At 32.3% G+C, this 20,295-nt stretch overlaps 1 protein-coding gene across 5 annotated transcripts in view; it reads left to right on the plus strand.

The window, feature by feature from the left end:
• Window positions 1-20,175, plus strand: part of LOC132700345 (cyclic AMP response element-binding protein A) — a 44,706-nt gene extending 24,531 nt beyond the window's left edge. For 2 of the 5 annotated variants that reach the window (XM_060667585.1, XM_060667587.1), the window contains exons 2-7: window positions 15,594-15,810; window positions 17,287-17,486; window positions 17,542-17,653; window positions 17,821-18,008; window positions 18,069-18,212; window positions 18,270-20,164. In XM_060667585.1, the coding sequence (XP_060523568.1) occupies window positions 15,594-15,810; window positions 17,287-17,486; window positions 17,542-17,653; window positions 17,821-18,008; window positions 18,069-18,212; window positions 18,270-18,479 (1,071 nt within the window). In that variant the 3' untranslated portion in view covers window positions 18,480-20,164. Of the gene's footprint in view, window positions 1-9,779; window positions 9,800-14,532; window positions 14,616-15,593; window positions 15,811-17,286; window positions 17,487-17,541; window positions 17,654-17,820; window positions 18,009-18,068; window positions 18,213-18,269 lie in introns of those variants that run through there. The other 3 variants (XM_060667589.1, XM_060667588.1, XM_060667584.1) reach the window with 3 other exon arrangements.
• Window positions 20,176-20,295: the final 120 nt, after the last annotated feature.

The following is a 20,295-nucleotide window of genomic DNA, read 5'->3' on the forward strand; positions in this document are numbered from 1 at the left end:
GCCTTGAAATTTTTGGACTACATCTTTTGTGCTGTTGTTTCTTGGATTCTGTTGTTTGTTTAATTGCGTCATCAAGGTTCTTCGTCATCATCAGAAAAGAAAGATTTCGTAGAGGCGGTTTTAGTTGTTATTTGAACAGATTTGAACAGTATACTATGCAAAAAGTGCGGTAAACGGAATTTGAGTCACGAGTTGATTTGGCACGATCGTAGCTAGTGTTTAATGGACGAGTGACTTAAAGAGTTTACCAAAACGTGTTGCTTGCTATACTTTTTCTACTGCCATTAGTTTTTGGGTAAATTTTTGCAAAACAATACTAATACAGGCACTGGTAATGTGACTTTTTCCGCACGCTAGATCGGTGGGTATTTGGGTATTATATAGAGGGGAGTAGAAAATAGTATATTATGCAACAAGTGCGGTAAACGGCATTTGAGTCACCAGTTTATTTGGCACAAGCGGAGCGCAGCGGAGCGAGCGTTTAACAAACGAGTGACTAAAAAAGTTTACCAAACCTGTTGCATACTATACTTTTTCTACGAGCTTTAGTTTTTAGATACATTTTGGCAAAACAACCGAATACATTCACTAACATAACCGTTAGAATGGACAAACGTCAAAATTCAAGCCGTACGGTAAAATCTCCGAAAACATCCGACTGCTCCCAAACACGTGCTCAGCTGGTAAAGTGATACTTTCATTTATAATTAGGTATTTTACAGAAGGAAGTAGAAAGAACAGATTTATGAACAACATTTTTTGTCATTATCACTGTCACACAAACTAACTGAAATTCGAAACAAACAGTTATTTTACAAGTTCACGAAATGATTCGTGGGGTTTGGGTTTTTACCCTGACGGTTCGCTGACAGTTCGAAAACAATTCTAGGATCAAACCAAGGTGGGTCTAGTTCTGCACAGTCAGAGGGCGATCCGAGAACTGTTCAAAGATAGTTCAATTTTATACACCCTAATACGCTTGGTAGTATTGTCAGGAGGTGACTTGATTCCAGTCGGTAACGAAAATGAAAATGAGTAAGCTCAAAATATTTGTTTGACTATGGCGTTTTCGGATACATTCACTGTCTCTTTTCATAACGTGGCCGCTATCTACCTGACTTGAATTTTAATTTGCGCTGCGTCCACGCGGTCCACACCTTTATTTGGAATGACCGTGGGGACATCGACTCTCGTATCTTTACAATGCTAATGAGAATATATTTATTTTTTAAGAAATACCGTTACCGCGGTTACTAATCGGTCGGAAATCCACGTGGTCGAGGAAATGTAAGTAATGGTTCGTTAATTCGCCACCTATCGCACGACTTTCGCTGGGTTTAAGCCTTATAATGAAGCTATAATAACGATGACCAATTGAATGTTTACCCAACAAAAACCGCATCCCTTAGCTTCAACAAAAAATCAACCGTCCAATGCAACCTCGTTTGTTTTCCCGCGCCATTAATTATCCAGTGTGAGTCATACGTCTTCGCGTTTTCTTGCCTTACGTCATCCGTGATTGAAATGCGGTAATTGGTTTCAGATAGGGAATCCGTAGAAGTGAGGATTTTTTAGGTTCATCCCGCAAGCAAATAAATTCGCAATTGCATTTGATAGAGAAAGAAAAGAAAAAATAAAGAAAGATAATAGTTGATAACCCAAGCTTTTTCACTAAGTATATTATGCAACAAGTTTGATAAACAACATTTTAGACATAAATTTGTTCAGGCACGAGAGAGTGTTTAATAAACGAGTGTTCGAAAAAGTTTATCATCAACCTGTTTACATACTATACTATTTCTACGACTACTTTGCAAAGCAGCACGGAATACATTCACTGAGTGACGTGGGTCGTAACTAACAGAATTGGCAAACGTCAAATTAACATCAGTGTTTAAAATCTACCCGCTCCCGAGATTCCGCCTAATCATGCCAATTGGGTATTTTAGACTAAGAGATAGAAAAAGTTTCTTTTGGGATACTTTAGATGATTTGACAGGTTTTGAAAAATAACCTCCGATCCTTATAAACATCCAAAATTCGAACAAATTGCTGGTAGAAATCTTGATAATATAATGAATAATTCATGTCCTTTCTTCCGTGAAGACTACATTTTTTTCAATTTTATTCAAAATTCAGAATTTTATTAACGGAATTTACATCTTAACGCATGTACAATAGTAATAAGTTACTAATATAAAAGGACAAAACAATATTTAAAAGGGCCATTGTATTTAAAATGCAAACACAAAATAAAATATAAATTAGAAGAAGCTGTGCAAAAATAATGAAATTATAGTTATTAACTTGTTAATTGTACTAATTTGTTTATTTTACAGAAATGGGAATTCTTACGAAATGATTTAGAAATGACTAGAGAAGACAAGGCAAATTTATATTTCCATTGACTTTTAACAAAGTGTGCTATAATGTCATATACAATGTTAAAATTAAATAGATAATTTATAGCATAAACAGAATTTTTTGTTAAATTATTTTAAGTACACTTAAAGGCACTATTTCACTACTAAAATCATATTGAGCATTTCAGTACTCGCAGTAATCTGATATATTATTTTTTATATGCATAATCGAAGCTAAAACATATAGAGACGGGAACGTTAATACATTTGGTTTAGGAAATAATGTTTTGCAAGAGTATGAATATAGCTTAAATAAAATAGTTCTCAGTATTCCCTGTTGTGCTCTGAATACATCACCGCCCTTGACACAGTTACACCAACACACGATGGCATATGACAAGCAGGATTGTACGTAGCCATAATAGTAAAGTAAGAAAAGCTGAACATCAACCCTATATATCAATTGCCAAAGTACATACGCAGAAACTGACAGTTTCTTCTTAAGTACTGCATCAACCTGATTAGTCCACATAAAGTAAATTCCTAGTTATTTCGCAACTCTGGTTTGCTGAACCGTTTTATTATTTAATTTAATAAGAATACTCTTATTTAAATATGTCAAGCTAAAAACCATCATTTCTGTTTTCGATTCATTTAAAACTAGTCCATTTTCATTGCAAAAAGTTATCATTTTATTTTGGATAAATTATCTAAAGTAGCATTTGAGGTTGTGACGACTGCATCATCCGCATTTGCAGTCATTAGACTAGGAAATTCCTGCATAATGTTATCAAAGAAAATTATGAATAAAAGCGGTCCCAGTATGCTTCCTTGACATACTCCACTGATAACTGGAGCATAAGATGAACTAAACGAGATATCATTTTTTAAATTGGTTTTTGTTCTCTACCAGTGACTATATCCAACAATAACTAATTCTACGCATCCCGCACTTATAGAATTTATCGAGCATTAATTCTATACCTATCACATCAAAAGCTCCCCTTCGAAACGAGATAAAACAAATTTATATAAAGACATTATAGTTTCCTCTGTCGAATGGCCTTTGCGAAAATTAAATTGGTAATCACTTAAAAAAAATTCTTCATTCAAAAATGATTCTAATCTTTTATAAAAGCATTTTTTCAAGATTTTTGAGAAAATCGACAAGATACCCCCGTAATTAGACATCAAATACCCTCTTATGAATTGGGACTATAACTGTCTTTTTTGATGTATTGGGGAATCTGGACTCTCTAAAAGATAAAGTAACTAGATACGTCATGGGTGCTACCCGACTGTTAGTAACAAACTTGCCAGCTGAATGCTTTTTACTAATAAACAAAATAACCTCGAATTGTTAATGCGTTTTTCAATAACCCATTTGCGTTCTCTCATTCGGAAATAGAAGTAAACCCAGGTAGTGATTTGATAGGAGAGTATTTTATTCGATTAAATAAAGCGACACAAAGGGTCAACAATATAAGAACAAGTAAGTAGATACATGTAACTGGCAACAGGAAAGTAGAATGGGAGACATTGTACGTAATCATTATTCATAAAAACGAAAATTGACCGACTTCGCAGAGAAAGACAACTTAAAAATGCTCGCTCTAACAAAAATATATTCTCTGAGAAAATACTTTTCTTTGTATGGAGATGCTTGCGAAACTAATTTGTTTGATGTGTACAAAGTATTAATTAAAATCCAAAACTTGCAATTAGGCTATTTCAGAGATACTGCTATTGCCAGCGGTTGTTCGTTCGTACTCCCTACTTTAAATTACCCAGTAGCGTTTGGGTATGGTTTGTTCATAGATATAAGAAAGTGACCAATTGCTTTTGAATGGGATTATCCAAGGGTGGTCATTAACATACAATGCAACAAGATTATTACCTAAAGTTTCGGAATTTAAATTCAGGTAAAATTGTGGTCCGTAATAGAAAATAATTTTATACCTACCTGTGTTTAATATTCTTTGGTTTAGTATACTACTTAGTTTAGGTTTATTACTAATCATTATAATTTCGTGTGTAATACAGCGTGTGTTAAGTAGTGTGCGAATTATGCAAAATATGTGCGAGTCTAGTGTATCTCAAGAGATGCTCCAGCCCAAATGTAGAAAACACTATTCTATTGAGACTCAGGAAGTTATAAACAATGTTTATTTGACTCTCATGGGGCGTGGTCCCAGCAACCAAGCATCTTTAGATGAAACGGCCACATTGACGAAAATTCCAACATCAACTGTATGGAAAATTGTGAATAATCCCATTTCAGCAAGGAAAAAAAGAAGCGATGCTGACATTTTCTCGAGTGTGATGAAAGTGATCAAGATATAATACGACGTAAAATTTACCAGTTATACGAGGAGCAAAACGTGCCTTAATTAGGAGGCTTGAAAAAGATGAAACCGATGTTAAATGTGGCAGAACTACCTTATGGAAGAGTATTCAACACATGGGTTTTAGATTTAAAAAAATTGATAAAAATTAAGTTTTAATGGAATCTTTTAGAATTCGGAAATGGCGACTGGAATATCTAGAAAAAATTAAGATTTACAGAGAACAACAAAGGCCAATTATTTACTTGGATGAAACCTGGATGGACACTTATGATACCCCGGAAAAGGTTTGGGTTGACTCAACTGATAAGTGTAAAACAAACGCGGCATCAAAAAGAGGTAAAAGAATAACTATTTTGCATGCTGGCTCTAAAGATGGTCGGATTCCAAATGGAGTTTCTCTGTCTGCGAAAAATATTAAAGATTCTTCTCTGGATTACCATGAAGATACCACCGCTGATTTATTTGAAAGTTGGTTTAAAAACAAACTAGTTTCAAACATTCCTCCTAATAGCGTCATTGTAATCGACAATGGAAGTTATCACAGTAGACAGTTGACTAAAACTCCTTCCTCATGTGACACAAAAGCAAAAATCCAAAACGACATTTATTTTCACCAAGATTATACCAAAAAACAATTAATTGAGGTTATACAAAGCTTGAACCTACAAAAGGAATACGTCTGGAATAATTATGCAAAAAATCTAGGGCATACAGTTTAAGGCTTCCACCTTACCACTGTATATTTAATCCCATTGAACATGTTTGCCACCAACTGAAATCTGCCATTCGTCGTAACAATGTTTTCCCCTTGTTAACTCCAATATCCTCAAACTTATAGAAACCGAAGTTATTAACATCCCTCCACAAAGTTGAGCAAATTCTGTTAAACATATAGAAAAAATAGAACAATCGTATATCCATATTGCAAATAATATAGAACAAATAATAACTAAAACAGGCGATGATAGCGATAGTGATACTGATATATTATGTGAATAATTTTAAGTAATTTAAGTAGGTAATAAAAATAATTTGTAATTTTATTTTAGATTTAAACATAAATACATACATAAATAAATAGTGTTTAGTATCTTTCCTAACAAAACCCCAAATAATTAAATTCTAAGCAAAGTACGGACCTGTTCGGCCATATTTCATTCTTACAGCTTGCCCGGGTCTTTCCTTAATTCGTATCAGTTAGTCACTTTCTTATATCTATGAACATACTTTACCTTTTTGCTAAACACCACAGTTGACGTATGGCGCGACCGTTCGAATTACAGACTAAAGTGATAAGTGAGAAAAAAAAAGAATCACTTTGATAAACTTATTCTTCAGTCACAAACTTATTGGACATTATTATTATTATTATTATTATTATTATTATTATTATTATTATTATTCCAATACTGTGCAAATGGTAAATCTATTATGCACATTGATAGCGTGAGAATATATTAATTTTGTAGAAAATATTTTTTTCGGACTCATATTTATGAGTTAAGATAAACAGAATACAATTCTTTTGGCTTTTAAACACGGTCCCTGCGCAACCTTCAAAGCATATATTTTCCAAAAGCAAATAATTGATTTATTCATAATTCGTGTTTAATTAATTAACCTACTTGGGATTGAATCAACAATCAACAAGTAATTTCATCACCATTTTATAATGTGGCGACCTTGGAAAGTGACGATTTGACGTTCTTCACCCGTTGAATTAGGAGATTTTTTTCTTTAATAACCAAGTCGCAAAGTGTCGATAAGGCTAATAATAAAACAAATAGTTTTGTTGATAGTAGCTTTAAGATTAATGATATTACTCATATTTCATGTGACGATGTTTTTATACATTTAAATCCAAACCATTTAACACACTATACCACAAAACATATTAAGCTTTTTCTGCTAACTAATTACATAATAGATGTATGTGTCTTTAATAAATAGTCTTTTGGGTTTTCGTTAGATTTCGAAATTCATAGAACATTGAAAGTGAAATATGGAGAGTGCAACGTAATATATAATATATATATATATATATATATATATATATATATATATATATATATATATATATATATATATATATATATATATATATATATATATATATATATATATATATATATATATATATATATATATATATATATATATATATATATATATATATATATATATATAATATATATAATATATATACTACTACTATTGTCAAACATCTTCTTATATTCTGTATTTATATGAAATTATTGTAATTAAAATAATTAAGGAAAAAGCAAAAAGTTTGTGGAAAACCATACTTATATCAGAACTAATGATACCTGGAATTATGTTTTAATATGAAAATGGATCATAAATTAGCAATCTAATTCAATATTGCCATTCGATTGAACATCCTACGAGTATATAACCAAAACAAAGCTTTTTGGGGGAAAAACAATTTATACCTGTGTAAGTCCGCTGAGTTTCACGGTTATGATTTTATCCAATTAATATTCTAGTGCGGATTCCTTTCGCAAATAAAATGCAGAGATAGTTCACTGACATTCGTAATCTTGAAAGTGCTGAAAGTTTATTGACCCTCAAGATCGGAGTTTTAGGCAAATTGCTTAAAATAAATTAAACAGGTATGTTTCCTGTCAATTTAAAGATTCTTTAATCTAAAAGCAAATGTTTATCAATATCATTCTCCATTTCAATCAAATTTAATTAAACAAATAATTAAACTGAAATTATAAACCACAAAAACACATTATAAAGTGCTCAGACCCAAAAATAAATCAAGAACACTTTGGTTTTGGCGAGTTGCTTGGTGAGGTGTGGAATAATAGGTTAACATTGTTATATTGCTGTATTTCATTTTTAAATTGTCGAAAAATCGTGAGCTCTATTAAGGCATCATTTGTAAAATGCTCATAGTTTTAGGAGACTGTAAAAGTTAAGTAAGTAATTTAAAAGAATAAGTAACCTGTCTAATGTTGCTTCGAAATGTCAAAAATACCAAGAACATAAACATGTGCGTCTAAAACGTGATCCATAAATACAACCAACACGTTATATTAATTAGATGATCCTCTAAGAACTGTTAAGGTTATGATACCTCGGACACCTCGCTAACTAGGCGTCTAACCCTTTCAAACTGTGTTGATTTAATACAGGTGGGATAAAGAAGTTCATTTTTTAGAAGTTAGAGGAAAAACCTGCCCAAATTTAAATATGAGTAGAGTTCTATCTACATGTAAATTTTACAATGAAAATAATGTTACGAAATATCTCATCGCAGTAATAATATTGGGGCCGGAAATGATTACAAGCTTCCGCGTATGTACATCCATTCGGCTTATAATAATATAAAAATCAGTAGTATAATTCATTCTCTAATAAAAGTCGGTGTATTAAAAAACGACCGGTTTGTACAGAATACATTAATTTTCTGAGTAAGAAAATGCCCGCATTATTTTACAAATATATTTATTTGAAACAAAAACATTTGTTGTTAAAATTTTTATTATAATTCGGGATACCAAAATCATAGATGTTTTAATATCACTACTAAATGATTTAAAATTTAAGATCTCCATTGTGAAAGAATTTGGAAGAATAAAATAACAATGTCCGATTTTGAATTCTGAACTGTTATCTTAAGGGAGTAAAAAAAACCAAAAGGTGATTCACATCAAATCAAATATGTAATCAATATTTATTTTTGCTTTGGTTTTCTCTTACGTTTGGAGATTGCAGGATTGGAAACATTTTGACACAAAGACTTTTTTATCACAACTATAAGAAGTGGGAAAGACGTTCTTAACTAGAAATTATGATTTTTTATATAATTTATTTTTTGTTCTTTTATTTTAAAACTTTACATTATTCACACCAATTTAATAACACCCTGTATAAACGATGTTTTTAATTTAATATAGTTTTCTCTAAAGCTGCTTCACTGAGGTGTCATTTTGGAGCGTGTTAGCCAGAATTCAACACCTATTAATATGTTTTTGGTGAACACGATAAACTCTAAATTCTTGTTCCAAAGTATAATATGTATACAGGGTGTTCGGAAATTTAGTTCGGACATTTGAAGGAAAGATTCAACGTGGTAAAATGATGGCAGTAAGTCATGTAACAAAAATTTTCCGAGTCATAGCTTTTCAAAATTCATTTTTTTTTGTATTTTATTTTTATTTAACGGAATAGGCTGATCTTTTCCCCACAGCCCTGATTTAGTAAAAGTCATCGTTAGAAAATAAAAGTGTTTCAGAAATCTGTCACTAGAGGGCACTTTACCTACAACATTTTTTTTTATTCTCCCTGTATTTTATTTATTTAGGCTGATAGGCAGAATCACAAATCATCAAAAATTGTTACTCTTGTTTTAAGTCGATAACAACCACAAATCGATTTTTTTATTCGCTGCCAGAATACGCCCCATTTCTAATTTATAGAGAGGTGATATTGGATATCGCGATATGCATTTCGGTTACGGAAAGGCAAGTGGAAATGCAGGCCAGCATTATTAATCTGCAGGCGACGTGTACTAAAATTTTCAACTACAAGTTAGAAAACTGAAAAAATGCATGTTTAATTTAAGTAACATAAATACATTGAACATTAAATAAAACATTATTAATAATAATCGAGAATGATTTACTACCATTATTTTACCACGTTGAATCTTTCCTCCAAGTTCCCGAACTCAATTTCCGAACACCCTGTATATATATTTGGTATCGCTTTTATACTATTATTCGTTACCATGAGTTTTAAACCACCAGTGTTGTTCAGGAAGCGTGCAAAAATAATTACGTTTGTATGTAATAAGCCGTCGGAGAAATTCGTTGAAGCTTTATGTTTTCGTTGCAGCAAAGTTCCGCTAATAACGATATTAAGGATGTTTCCATGTTCGAAAATTTCATCCTGAGTGTTGCGCTCCGGTTTTACATTTTAAAATAGATTTTATAACAACCTAAACATTTTAAAATAGATTTTATTAGAGGGTATAGTATATACAATTTGCTTGTGGACTCGCATTTCAATGGTTTCTCATATGACTTTAAGGGTACAAATGAATAGCTTCGTAAGGTAAGTGACGTTTAAGTTAATGCGTATTTAATTGGTAGATGAGAGGCGGAAAAAATTTACAGGATTCCTAATGAAAATGAATTAATACAAATCGACAAGTATAAGTAGGTCGATGGATCTGGTATATGCTTGTACCCAGTTTCCATTAGAAAGTAGAAGCACAAGTCGACTGGCCCATTTTTATCTCCAATCATTGTAACTTACGAAATGATGTATTTTCATCAATCAAGATTGGGTTTTAAGATTAAACCGTAACATTTCATTGTAACCGGCTAAGGTGTGTGCCCGTCTGTATTTCAAGCTAATTACGTAGGCTTCAAAAATACACCCATGTACGAATCCAAGCCATTTGCTAATGCGACGTAAAATACCGATATATTCTGATGACTACACAAATTAGACAGACAGGTCGTTAGATTTCGCATTTTTTTTACGCAACGATATTGAGGAGGCATCGACCTTACGCGCTACTTTTTTTTGAAGACATTTGCCTTTAAACTGCTGGACACTCCAATCCTCCATATATTTTTTAGTTAGGACACATTATTTTTTGTTTACATGTTTCGAGTGTCCAGAGTTTAGTTCTAGTATGAGCCGATATGTATATAAAGTGAAATCCTGATATTGCATATTGCAAAACCTAGTGTGTCTCTATTTGACAGATTAAATGGAATTTTGGAAAACACGAGTTACTAAATCATCCTCAGAAACTACCACCGACTTTCCATAAAAAACTCTACCATTTGAAATTGTAATTATAATTTCATTTCATGTAAATGTTATAAATTTGTGTTAAGATATTTTAGTACACCCTCCGCCAAAAACCAATTACAAGAAAAAGTTGTAATTTTTGAATTAAAATAGTTTTTCGCAGCTTAATTCACCTCAATAGCTTTTTAAAAACTAAAGGGGATTTCACGAATTTTCTTGAAAAGCTCTGACAAACGGAGCTACCAGGATTTTGTAGTGATGAAACATATATGCACCGTAGACGATCATCTATCTGTAGATTTCCACAAAATATTATTCTATAATTTTAGATTGAGCATGAAGTTTTCGAAGAAAAAATTATACCCAAATTTACTCATACATGTGAGCGTTATTATTTTTGAAAAAAAAAATTTTATTTTGTATAACGAGAAGTTTTGTTCCTAAGATAGAGATACTTTACTTAAAAAATACATATTTCAAAAATTATGTAAAACTCAACTCTCAATCTCACAGATTATTGTGTGCTGCAGTGAAGATAATTTTTTTTAATGACCAATAATTTTTGCTGGCTTTGCAAGGACTTTGAACTCATCGGTAAATCAGTATAAAGGCTGCACTTTATTAAATCCGTTTTTGCCCGGGTAGCTAGCAAGGTTATTAAACCTGAAGTTTGGCAAAACTATTTTGCGCTTCGTCTACCAATAGATCGAAGTAGCGGTTGGCTTGGTTCAAGGTTAAAGCAAGTAAATGAAAGAAGAAATATTTGCCTTTCACATCAAGCAAAATGTCATGCAGTTATAAGCTTCGTGGCAAGTCTCTTCATATTGGCTTAAACAGGATAAATGGAAATGTTGTCGTTTTAATTCGTTTTTTGTTACGTTTTTAATATGTTTTGAATCGTATGTCCTGCGGGTGATAGCAATAATGAGAAAATGGTTGGGGTTTTGAAAAAATAATACTTTTGAGGTTGTCGAATATGTTCGAAAGATATTTTTTTGTTTCAATGTAATTATGTAAATTTAGTGGTTTACCGAATATAATAAACAAATCGAAATAAACAATGGAGTAGCAAATCATCAATAGTTCTAAAGAAATACTAATACTGCAAACGGATATATTAGATTCTGCCAAGGTTTACTTGTTATTATCAAAATGCTAATCGCATTTGCATGCGTGAAACGTACTTAATCCGCCTCAAAAAAGGCTTTTTGTTTAAAAGCAATCATAGAAATTCTTATCTGACTTAATACATATATTTAATTTTAACCAAGAGTTCGCGCCGTTTCGAATGTTTTATATTTAATATATATTTACAAAAACAAAATAGCCAGATTTAAGAAACTGACCACAAACAAGCACGTAGGTATAGCTGAAGTTGAAACCACGAACAAATTGGTAACAAACTTTATTCTAGCAGAATTCTAACTAATTCCAGAGGAACTCTGAATTCCATAATAATCCCATCGAATTTCGCGGAACAATTCGAAGGAACTATAATGCGATAGAGCGGCGCAAGACCAGATTTTGACCCCAAATTAATTTAAGTTTGTCAAGCGCAAGTTTGTGAAGAAAATCATGAATGAGCAATGTTTAGTTAATCTCATATAGCTATTAGATAAAATAGTGGCCCTACTACCGCAAAAATTGATGCACTAACCTACCATTTGCCCCATTTTCTTTCTGAACAGCGATTTCCACACACTTAACTGGTTTTCCTAGAGCATCTAATGAAATCTAAGCATATTTTGACAAAATACTGCCGCAAAAATGCCACGTCCAAACTTATTGGCGATCTGTCAGTGGCCATGTTTGTTGACAAATACCGCAAGGTCATTGGTTGAAAACGAAATTTTAAATCTTGCGCATGGGTATGTGTTGTCAATTTTTTTTTACATAGTTTCTTCATGAGCTCCTATACTATCAGCACAGGCATGGCTTCTATATATCTAATAATAATATGGTAAAACTCAAATAGAATATTTTATTGTACCACTGTATTAGTAAAAAGTGCATTAAAGTCAAGAACTATATCAACTAGATTTTTTTCTCGTTCCACATATAGCTACTTACCCCCGTTTAATGACTAACATGGCCGTTCGTTAATTAGACAGGCTTTACTTTAAATGTATCATGTATAAATGTATCATCAGTATGCCCAGATCTCGTTAAACGTTAATTAACTAAATTCGAATTATATAATAGATGCATTATTCAGCAAAAAAATTAGCACTGAATAGAATCAAAGTCATACTGAAAGTGATAATAAAAGTTTTTTGACAATTAACGCCGCGTAATTATTGGGAATTTCAACGCCTCACGTTATTGGGTATTTGAAATGTGACTTGGAAATGTCCTTTTTCGACTACAACACATATCACGTTTTATATGATTTTTGCCACCTATTCGATACGTTCACCTAGTTTGAAAGTTATTTAACGAATCCCTCACTTAATTAATTTATAGCAGTTTCTTGCCCTCAGTGAACGCGACCAATTAACATTAAAAACAGAGCGTTTACCGCAATTCTCACGGTACCTGCAAGTTTAAATCGGAATACTTGTTCAGTATGCTTCAATGCTACCAATGTACTTTTTGCACAGTGTGGTAAATTTTCATTGGAGCGATGTACTGATTGCTTATTACAATTTGAGTAGAAAACGACTCGTCTAGACGTCCATCGTAGTGGTAGCGCTTGACCATGTTCTGTTTCCTCTTGTCGCTAAAGCAACATTGGAATATATACATAGAACCATTTACAAGGTGAAGGATTCCGAAATCATAAGACCGTAACGAATGCACAGGGTCATTAACTTTTCAGTACCACAGCGTTTCGCTGTGAATTTTTTACTTATTTTGAACTTTGTGCCATTTACAAGTCGTTTATATCTGCAGTTATTAAATTATTGTGTCACTAAAAACCAGCACGTTGATTTCACCAAGGTAGATATAGATAAGAGTATTGTCGTAAGTAAACAGTAATTTTCCGCCATTTCGTCAGAAATAAAAAACTCAAGTAAAAACAGCCGTAAGTAAATAGTTGTTTGACGCGTTTCTATAAAAATACTTCCTTTACATTTTTTTTTCGGAAGCTTTGTGTCAAATTTTACAGGTCAACCCAAAAGTTTTCAAACGGCCATTGAACAGAACCGAAAACCTAAGATATTTTAAATGTACCTATGACAAGAAATGTTTTAATCTGCAACTCGTCCAAACAATGGGTGATATCATTAATTGAATATGCAATATGTATAGCACCTAGTGTTGGGACTGGTTAATTGACTAGTCAAAAAATCTTGCAATTGTAGCATGTTATCTATTATCATAATATGTATTTTATATTAAATTATTATAGGATTTACCTATCAAGGAATATCCGGGTACGATACTTAGCGATTCGATGAATCCCAAAAATAATATCTACTCCATTTGGTTCCCAGAACGACGCGACGGCGACGTAACGCACAATATAAATAAATAAATATAAATGTCTTGGTGTATTTATTATATAAATTATGTTGGTCAATTGACAGAAAAAAATTTGGCCGGTCAATTCCACAACCCCAATAGTACCGTTGACAATCGAAGACAATAATAGACATAAAACAAGAAGTTTCTGCGCTGCCGGTGAACCTGGCTCCCGTAGACATGTAAATGTAGGTTATTTAAAATTTTTATTCACAAACTTTTTTGGTTAGTGTTGGTAACTTTTGGTTTTGATGTGCCCACTAAAGACAGATGTCGGTAGTTAAAGTTCTCCAAAATATATACCGTTTTTACAACCTTTTATGGTTTTGACTTCGGAATGAGTTTAAGACCTGCGTGTTGTAAAGCGGAAGGGACCATTCTTTGCAGCAAGTGTACCACAGGCCAGGGCCGTATTAAAGATGTTAGCCGACAAGAACTGTGCTGTGGGGACTGTGGTATTTTAGGAATAGGATTGAAAATTAAGAATTGATTTTTAACTTCATGGACTAATAATAATCGAGGAATCCCACCGATGAAACTCCAAACGTCAGCTTTCAGCATTTGTATGCACGAAGTACCGAAGTACGGTTCTGGAACATTGTGAAATTGCGAATCTATTTATTGAGGGTTACAAGTAGACGTAAGTTAATCTTACAGCAGCACCAGTTGTGGTCTGTCCCTGTGTTTAATATTCTTAGTTTAGTTTAAGTTTATTAGTAGTCATTCTTATTTCGTGTGTAATACAGCGTGTGTTGAATCGTGTGCGAATTATGCAAAATATCTGAGGAGATGCTCCCTCCCAAATGTAGAAAACACTATTCTATTGAGACTAAGGAAGTTATAAACAATGTTTATTTGTCTCTCATTGAACGTGGTGCCAGCAAGCAAGCTTCTTTAGTAGAAACGGCCACATTGACGAAAATTGTAACATCAACTGCATGGAAAATTGTGATTAATCCCATTTATTTTTTAAAATATTGGCGCCTCTCAGAAAACGCGGAAATGTCAGTAATGACGATTATCGCATTCATTTAAATTAAATAATTTGGTATGAAATATGACTTGAATCAATGCTTCCCTGTGTTTGAAATGCGTTGGTATATTGCGTCAACTTTAAGTATCTGTGCCATACGTGAAACCAGTGAAATACAATTCAATTTCTATCCAAACTTTTGTAAACATTGTACATACCAAAACTGTTTTCCACCGAAACGCTATAATGTTAACAATTTACAATAAAGTCGTTTTTTAAACTTAACTAACAAAAATTATTCTTGACTAGCGCCTAAATTTGTTTTTTGACTTATTTATGGCATTAAAATTGACTCGCCACGTGGCCTATAAAACTTTTGATAATTAAAAAGAAAGTTTTCGGTCAAAAATGACATGATATTTTTTTAATTATATTAAAAATCTTGTGTGAAATTTGCGAAAAAAAAATCAGTGTCTGGTTTACAACCCTCTATAAAGAAACTTATACCATTTGGAAACCCTCTGCAAAAACGTAGCCGTAGCGAATAGAATATCTTAAGCTTTACAGATATGTATACTTTTGGGAAAAGTTTTGTTCACTTGTTTCGATTTCCCCGCTGTTATTTTGTTTTATTAATTTTTTCAGAATATGAACGACGTTTTGCGACTTCATTCGGGGGATGGCACCATCGAATGGGCCTATAATTTGGACACGAAAGACATACCCGCCGTAATACTTCACGACAGGTTAATGACAGACGCTGCTCTGGGATCTAGACCGATAAAGACGGAACACAGTTACAGCCTCACTTCGGACGGAGATTCTACACCCGATTCGCCCCATTCCCGCCAGCATGTTGACGGTAACAATACTAAACAGAATTAGCCAACAACCACGCTACACATGATTATACCGCCCCATGCGCAAGAAGTGACACCTTGTTTTAGCACGTGTAAAAATATAAAAAACAACTTAAAGATAATAAGTGCAGAATGTTTTTATTCACATTTACCTTAAATAGAACACCCTGTATATGTACAACGTAAATAGGTATGTCTATAATTTTCCGAGGACTTTAACATCTTTTTGAAACAGATAACTTTATACTTTTATTGTAATGCTAAATGCGATGAAATCGTCTATATCTAACAACGTAATATTTTAAAGATATAAGTGAATCCAAGCAACTTATGTTTTTAAGTTTTGTTGACATTTTGACTGCCTGAAACCCGCGGATGGTGTTCTTTATATTAAAAAATATAAAATACTGTCCTGTCTCCATAAATTGGCTGACTGAAGGCGTATAATTTGTTAAATAATTATTAATTTCTCCAAAAATTAATCGGACACAGGTAAAATACACTTTCCAATTAAAATATCAAAGATGTTGCTTCTTTTTGGAAGGAAACGCAACGGCAACGTTCTTGCCTCGTTTTAGATCCTTATTGAACTCTTAACAGATATTTTCGTACAATTTTAATATTTATTAATGTTTCTAAAAAAATATAATTAAATAAAATATCCTCGCGCCCAAAGTTACTATTTTTACACTAAAAGTTTTACGTTTCACTATGGTTGCTTTCACATAATCAATGATTACCAGTTTGATCTAAGTAAGAATTGCAAATAATACTTTGACATTTCATAGCTAACCACTAGCTTTTGTTTAGAATTGTGTTTAATTTATCTTATTGAAAATTATAGTAACTTTAATGAAGTGACAATTTACGTATTTTATAGTTTTTGACATATTACCATTAAAACATCTTGCAAATAATGCTGTACCCAAGTAAAAAATTAAAAAATGTTTTTATTTGAAAATTATAATGACAATTATATCATGTCGATTAATTGATGTCAAAGCTGATGGTGTTCCTATTGGCAATCGTAACGTGCTTAATTGGCAATATTTCGAAAGCATACGCAACGAAAACATTCCGAATAAATAACCTTTACACAAACACGTATTTTAAATGTTACGTAGGATTCTCAAAATTCTAAAAATCATCTAATAAAAACCAAACCTTTTTGAGTAACATTTTTCTTTACAATTCTACAATATTAACCCAAAAAGAAACGTCAGTTCTTATATATCATATTGTTAGAAAAAGTTTGCGAGGTACAGTAATTATATCAATATTTTAGTAAAAAAAATTTACATAGAAAACCCAATAAGGAAGTCATTTTTTTTCTACCTAAGTACCTAAATACAGTAAAAATTTATAGATATTCTTCAGCACTAGCACTAGCATTAAGGGATTGTGCCAGCCAGTTAAATGTAGTGGTAATGTAATCGTAAAGAAAGTTAAGTGTTAACTATTCATCTGTTTCTCTTAAGACATGGAAGAAGAGTATTATCCAGCGATTAAAATGAACACGGCTTGCACGCGACTAACAGATACGCACGATACACTGGATATAAAAGAAGAAGCAGACTTTAAAGAAGAAATGAGTGAAACTGAAAGTGTGGAGTCCTCTTGCCCGTCTTCGCCACAAGGACATTTTATCGGAACTAACGATGTCATAGATGTTAATATGGTAATTTCTCTACCTAACGGACAACGTGCACAACAACAGCATTTGTTTTTTCCAGGCAACCTTACCTCAGGCTTTATTAAATGCGGCAACGTCTAACTTATTGCTCACATCCCCTCACAGCGTCATTCCCCAAAGGATACACATTCCAAAGTATAGCATAAAAATAGGTAGGTCATTATGTAATGCACACTTTTTTTTTTAATGACCAATAACAAAAGCACTTACCCTGTTTTTCAATATACTCTTGTTCTCATTATTAAATAAGAAACACAACTTTCTACCCCAAAACTTATATTCCATCTGAATTGGATCAATTTTGTTTTTAAAATTCTAGAAAATGGAAATGCATTTCATTTACCTCCAACGCCGCCATCGTGCAGCAGTAGCGATGATTCCGAAGATAACGCAACTATTTCGCAACCACCATCGCCGGCATCAAAAAAATCTTCAAACAGACTCATCTTAAACCACGCCACCTCTACACGACAACCTATTCACACGCCTTTGATTAGTAGTCAGCCGGTAAGCTTGAAGTTTATACTATAAACAAACAAAATTTTAATACTCCAATTTTTTTTGTAGAAAGGGTCCATTGGAACTCTAAATCTTACCGAAGAGGAGAAGAGGACACTTATCGCAGAGGGTTACCCAGTTCCTACCCGCTTACCTTTGACGAAAGCCGAGGAGAAGTCTCTGAAGAAAGTCAGACGGAAAATAAAAAATAAGGTAAGAATGTTAACAACATCATTATATAAAATTATATGTATGTTTTAAATATTATAGATATCGGCCCAGGAGAGCCGTAGAAAAAAGAAAGAATACATGGATCAGCTTGAAAGAAAAGTTGAAACCATGGCGAATCAAAATAGTGAATATAGGTTGAAAATTGAGGCACTTGAAGACTCAAACAACAACCTGATGGGTCAGCTGCAAAAATTGCAGGCGATAGTTGCCAGGACGCATCCTGAAATACTTAGGCAATTAACCAAATAGTATACATTTAAGTATTTTCAGTTCCAACAGATGTCTTCCACATAAAGCGTTAAGAGTATGAATTTTGATGGATGCACATTCCACTAAAATAAAGCAAGTGTGTGATGTGTTTCATTAGGAATTTGTGAAGGCATATTATTGTTATATTAACTAATAAGTGTTTTTCAACTTGGAATGAGTTATACCGAAATTGGGGTTCCCAAATGCTTAACTCAATATGTTTCTGAATGTTAAACCATCTGAAAATGTGATATCCTAATCTTATTCCTTCTGTAAATTCTATAATTATTTAAAAAAAAATCAAATTCTCACCTTCAAAGTATATATGGCGTGACTGTTTAATAATTTGTAACATCCTGGAGATTACTTCACAAACGCCACAACATTAAAGGCAAGCATTAAAAATACTTCATCTGATGTTGAGTTTTCATAATAAATTAAGTAGTAACTTTAAAGTCTCAAACATAAGTTCATGCAGAAAATGAAGTTTCACGCAGGGCAAGAATACTTCTTGTTGTTATATTTTAACACTAAAAAGGGACCAATTGCTAAAGACAAGATTGAAAGAATTCAGAAAAAGTGAAGGTTTGGCAACAGACATAACTTGGAACTCTGGAAGTTTTCTCATTTGAGGGACCCGTCAAGAAAACACATTTTCAACAATGGTATTAATATTTGAAAATTAATTTATAAATTAAGGTGTAAAAATATTTGCGTTCAATACAGTAAGAATCATGTACATAGTAATATGAATTTTGAAATAAAGTTATTGTACTTAATCATTAAATATTTTATAAAAAATTTATTAAAGTGATAAAAAATATAGTTTTTATACAAATATTTTACTAAAGACAAAAATTTATTGTCCAATAACACTAAGGGCTCCCAGACTGATATTTACATATTTGAATAAATTTAAATATTGTTGCTAGTAACAAGATTTTATTGAAAATTATGTTATATTATTACGTTATAGGATTATAACATATTAACGTTGCAATGTATTCAAAGTTTAAATTTACAAAGAGGTCGCTTTAGAGTGATTTAGTATTTACGATACTATTGCGCCAATCAAATTATTGAGGAGTCAATAAGTCAATAGTGATGGTGAAGGTTACGTTGTTTGACAAATGACACGTCATAAACGGACCAATTACCTAGACTACTTTATTTTTATGATTTTGTCGCCATTTTGATTTAAATTAAATTGCGAAGGTGTTATAAATTTGTTAAAGTGTATTAAAATTAAACAAATAATATAGATAACTAAGACCATAATGTGCCTAAAAGTGGTTTTAATATTTAAATAAAGTTGGACTTGGTCTTACTCTTTGGGAATACAATTATTTTAAGTAACTACCAATAATCCTTAAAACTTTCCAAAGCGAAACTTAGAATTGTCCAAAATGTTATTATATAATTTGTTATTTGTTTTCATACAATTGTGTGGATTTTATTTATTACCTGTATAGTGTGGAAATAACTCCATTTATGAAGGGGTTTTATAAGGAAATATCGATGGTGAACAAAGCTTTTGACTTCCAAGTTCCCGAAATTTTTCCATTTAAGTTTTTAGTTTAAGTAACGAGATATCTCTTGCTTATCGCACTCTGGGTACTATATGTGTTTAATCTTGTGCAACACGATAAACGTATAATTAAAGATTATTAAATCACAGACCCTTGTTTTATTTATTTTGTAAACAAATTATTAAATCTTGCCGGGTTTACTGCTCTATAAAATTCCGATTTTGGGTCAGTAGTGCTACTCAGATATTATGAACAATCAGTTCATCTCTTTGCTAATGAAAAATCAA

The sequence above is a fragment of the Cylas formicarius genome, unplaced genomic scaffold (assembly GCF_029955315.1).
Source record: "Cylas formicarius isolate icCylForm1 unplaced genomic scaffold, icCylForm1.1 PGA_scaffold_4__25_contigs__length_36172078, whole genome shotgun sequence".
In the NCBI taxonomy this organism is placed as follows: Eukaryota; Metazoa; Arthropoda; class Insecta; order Coleoptera; family Brentidae; genus Cylas; species Cylas formicarius.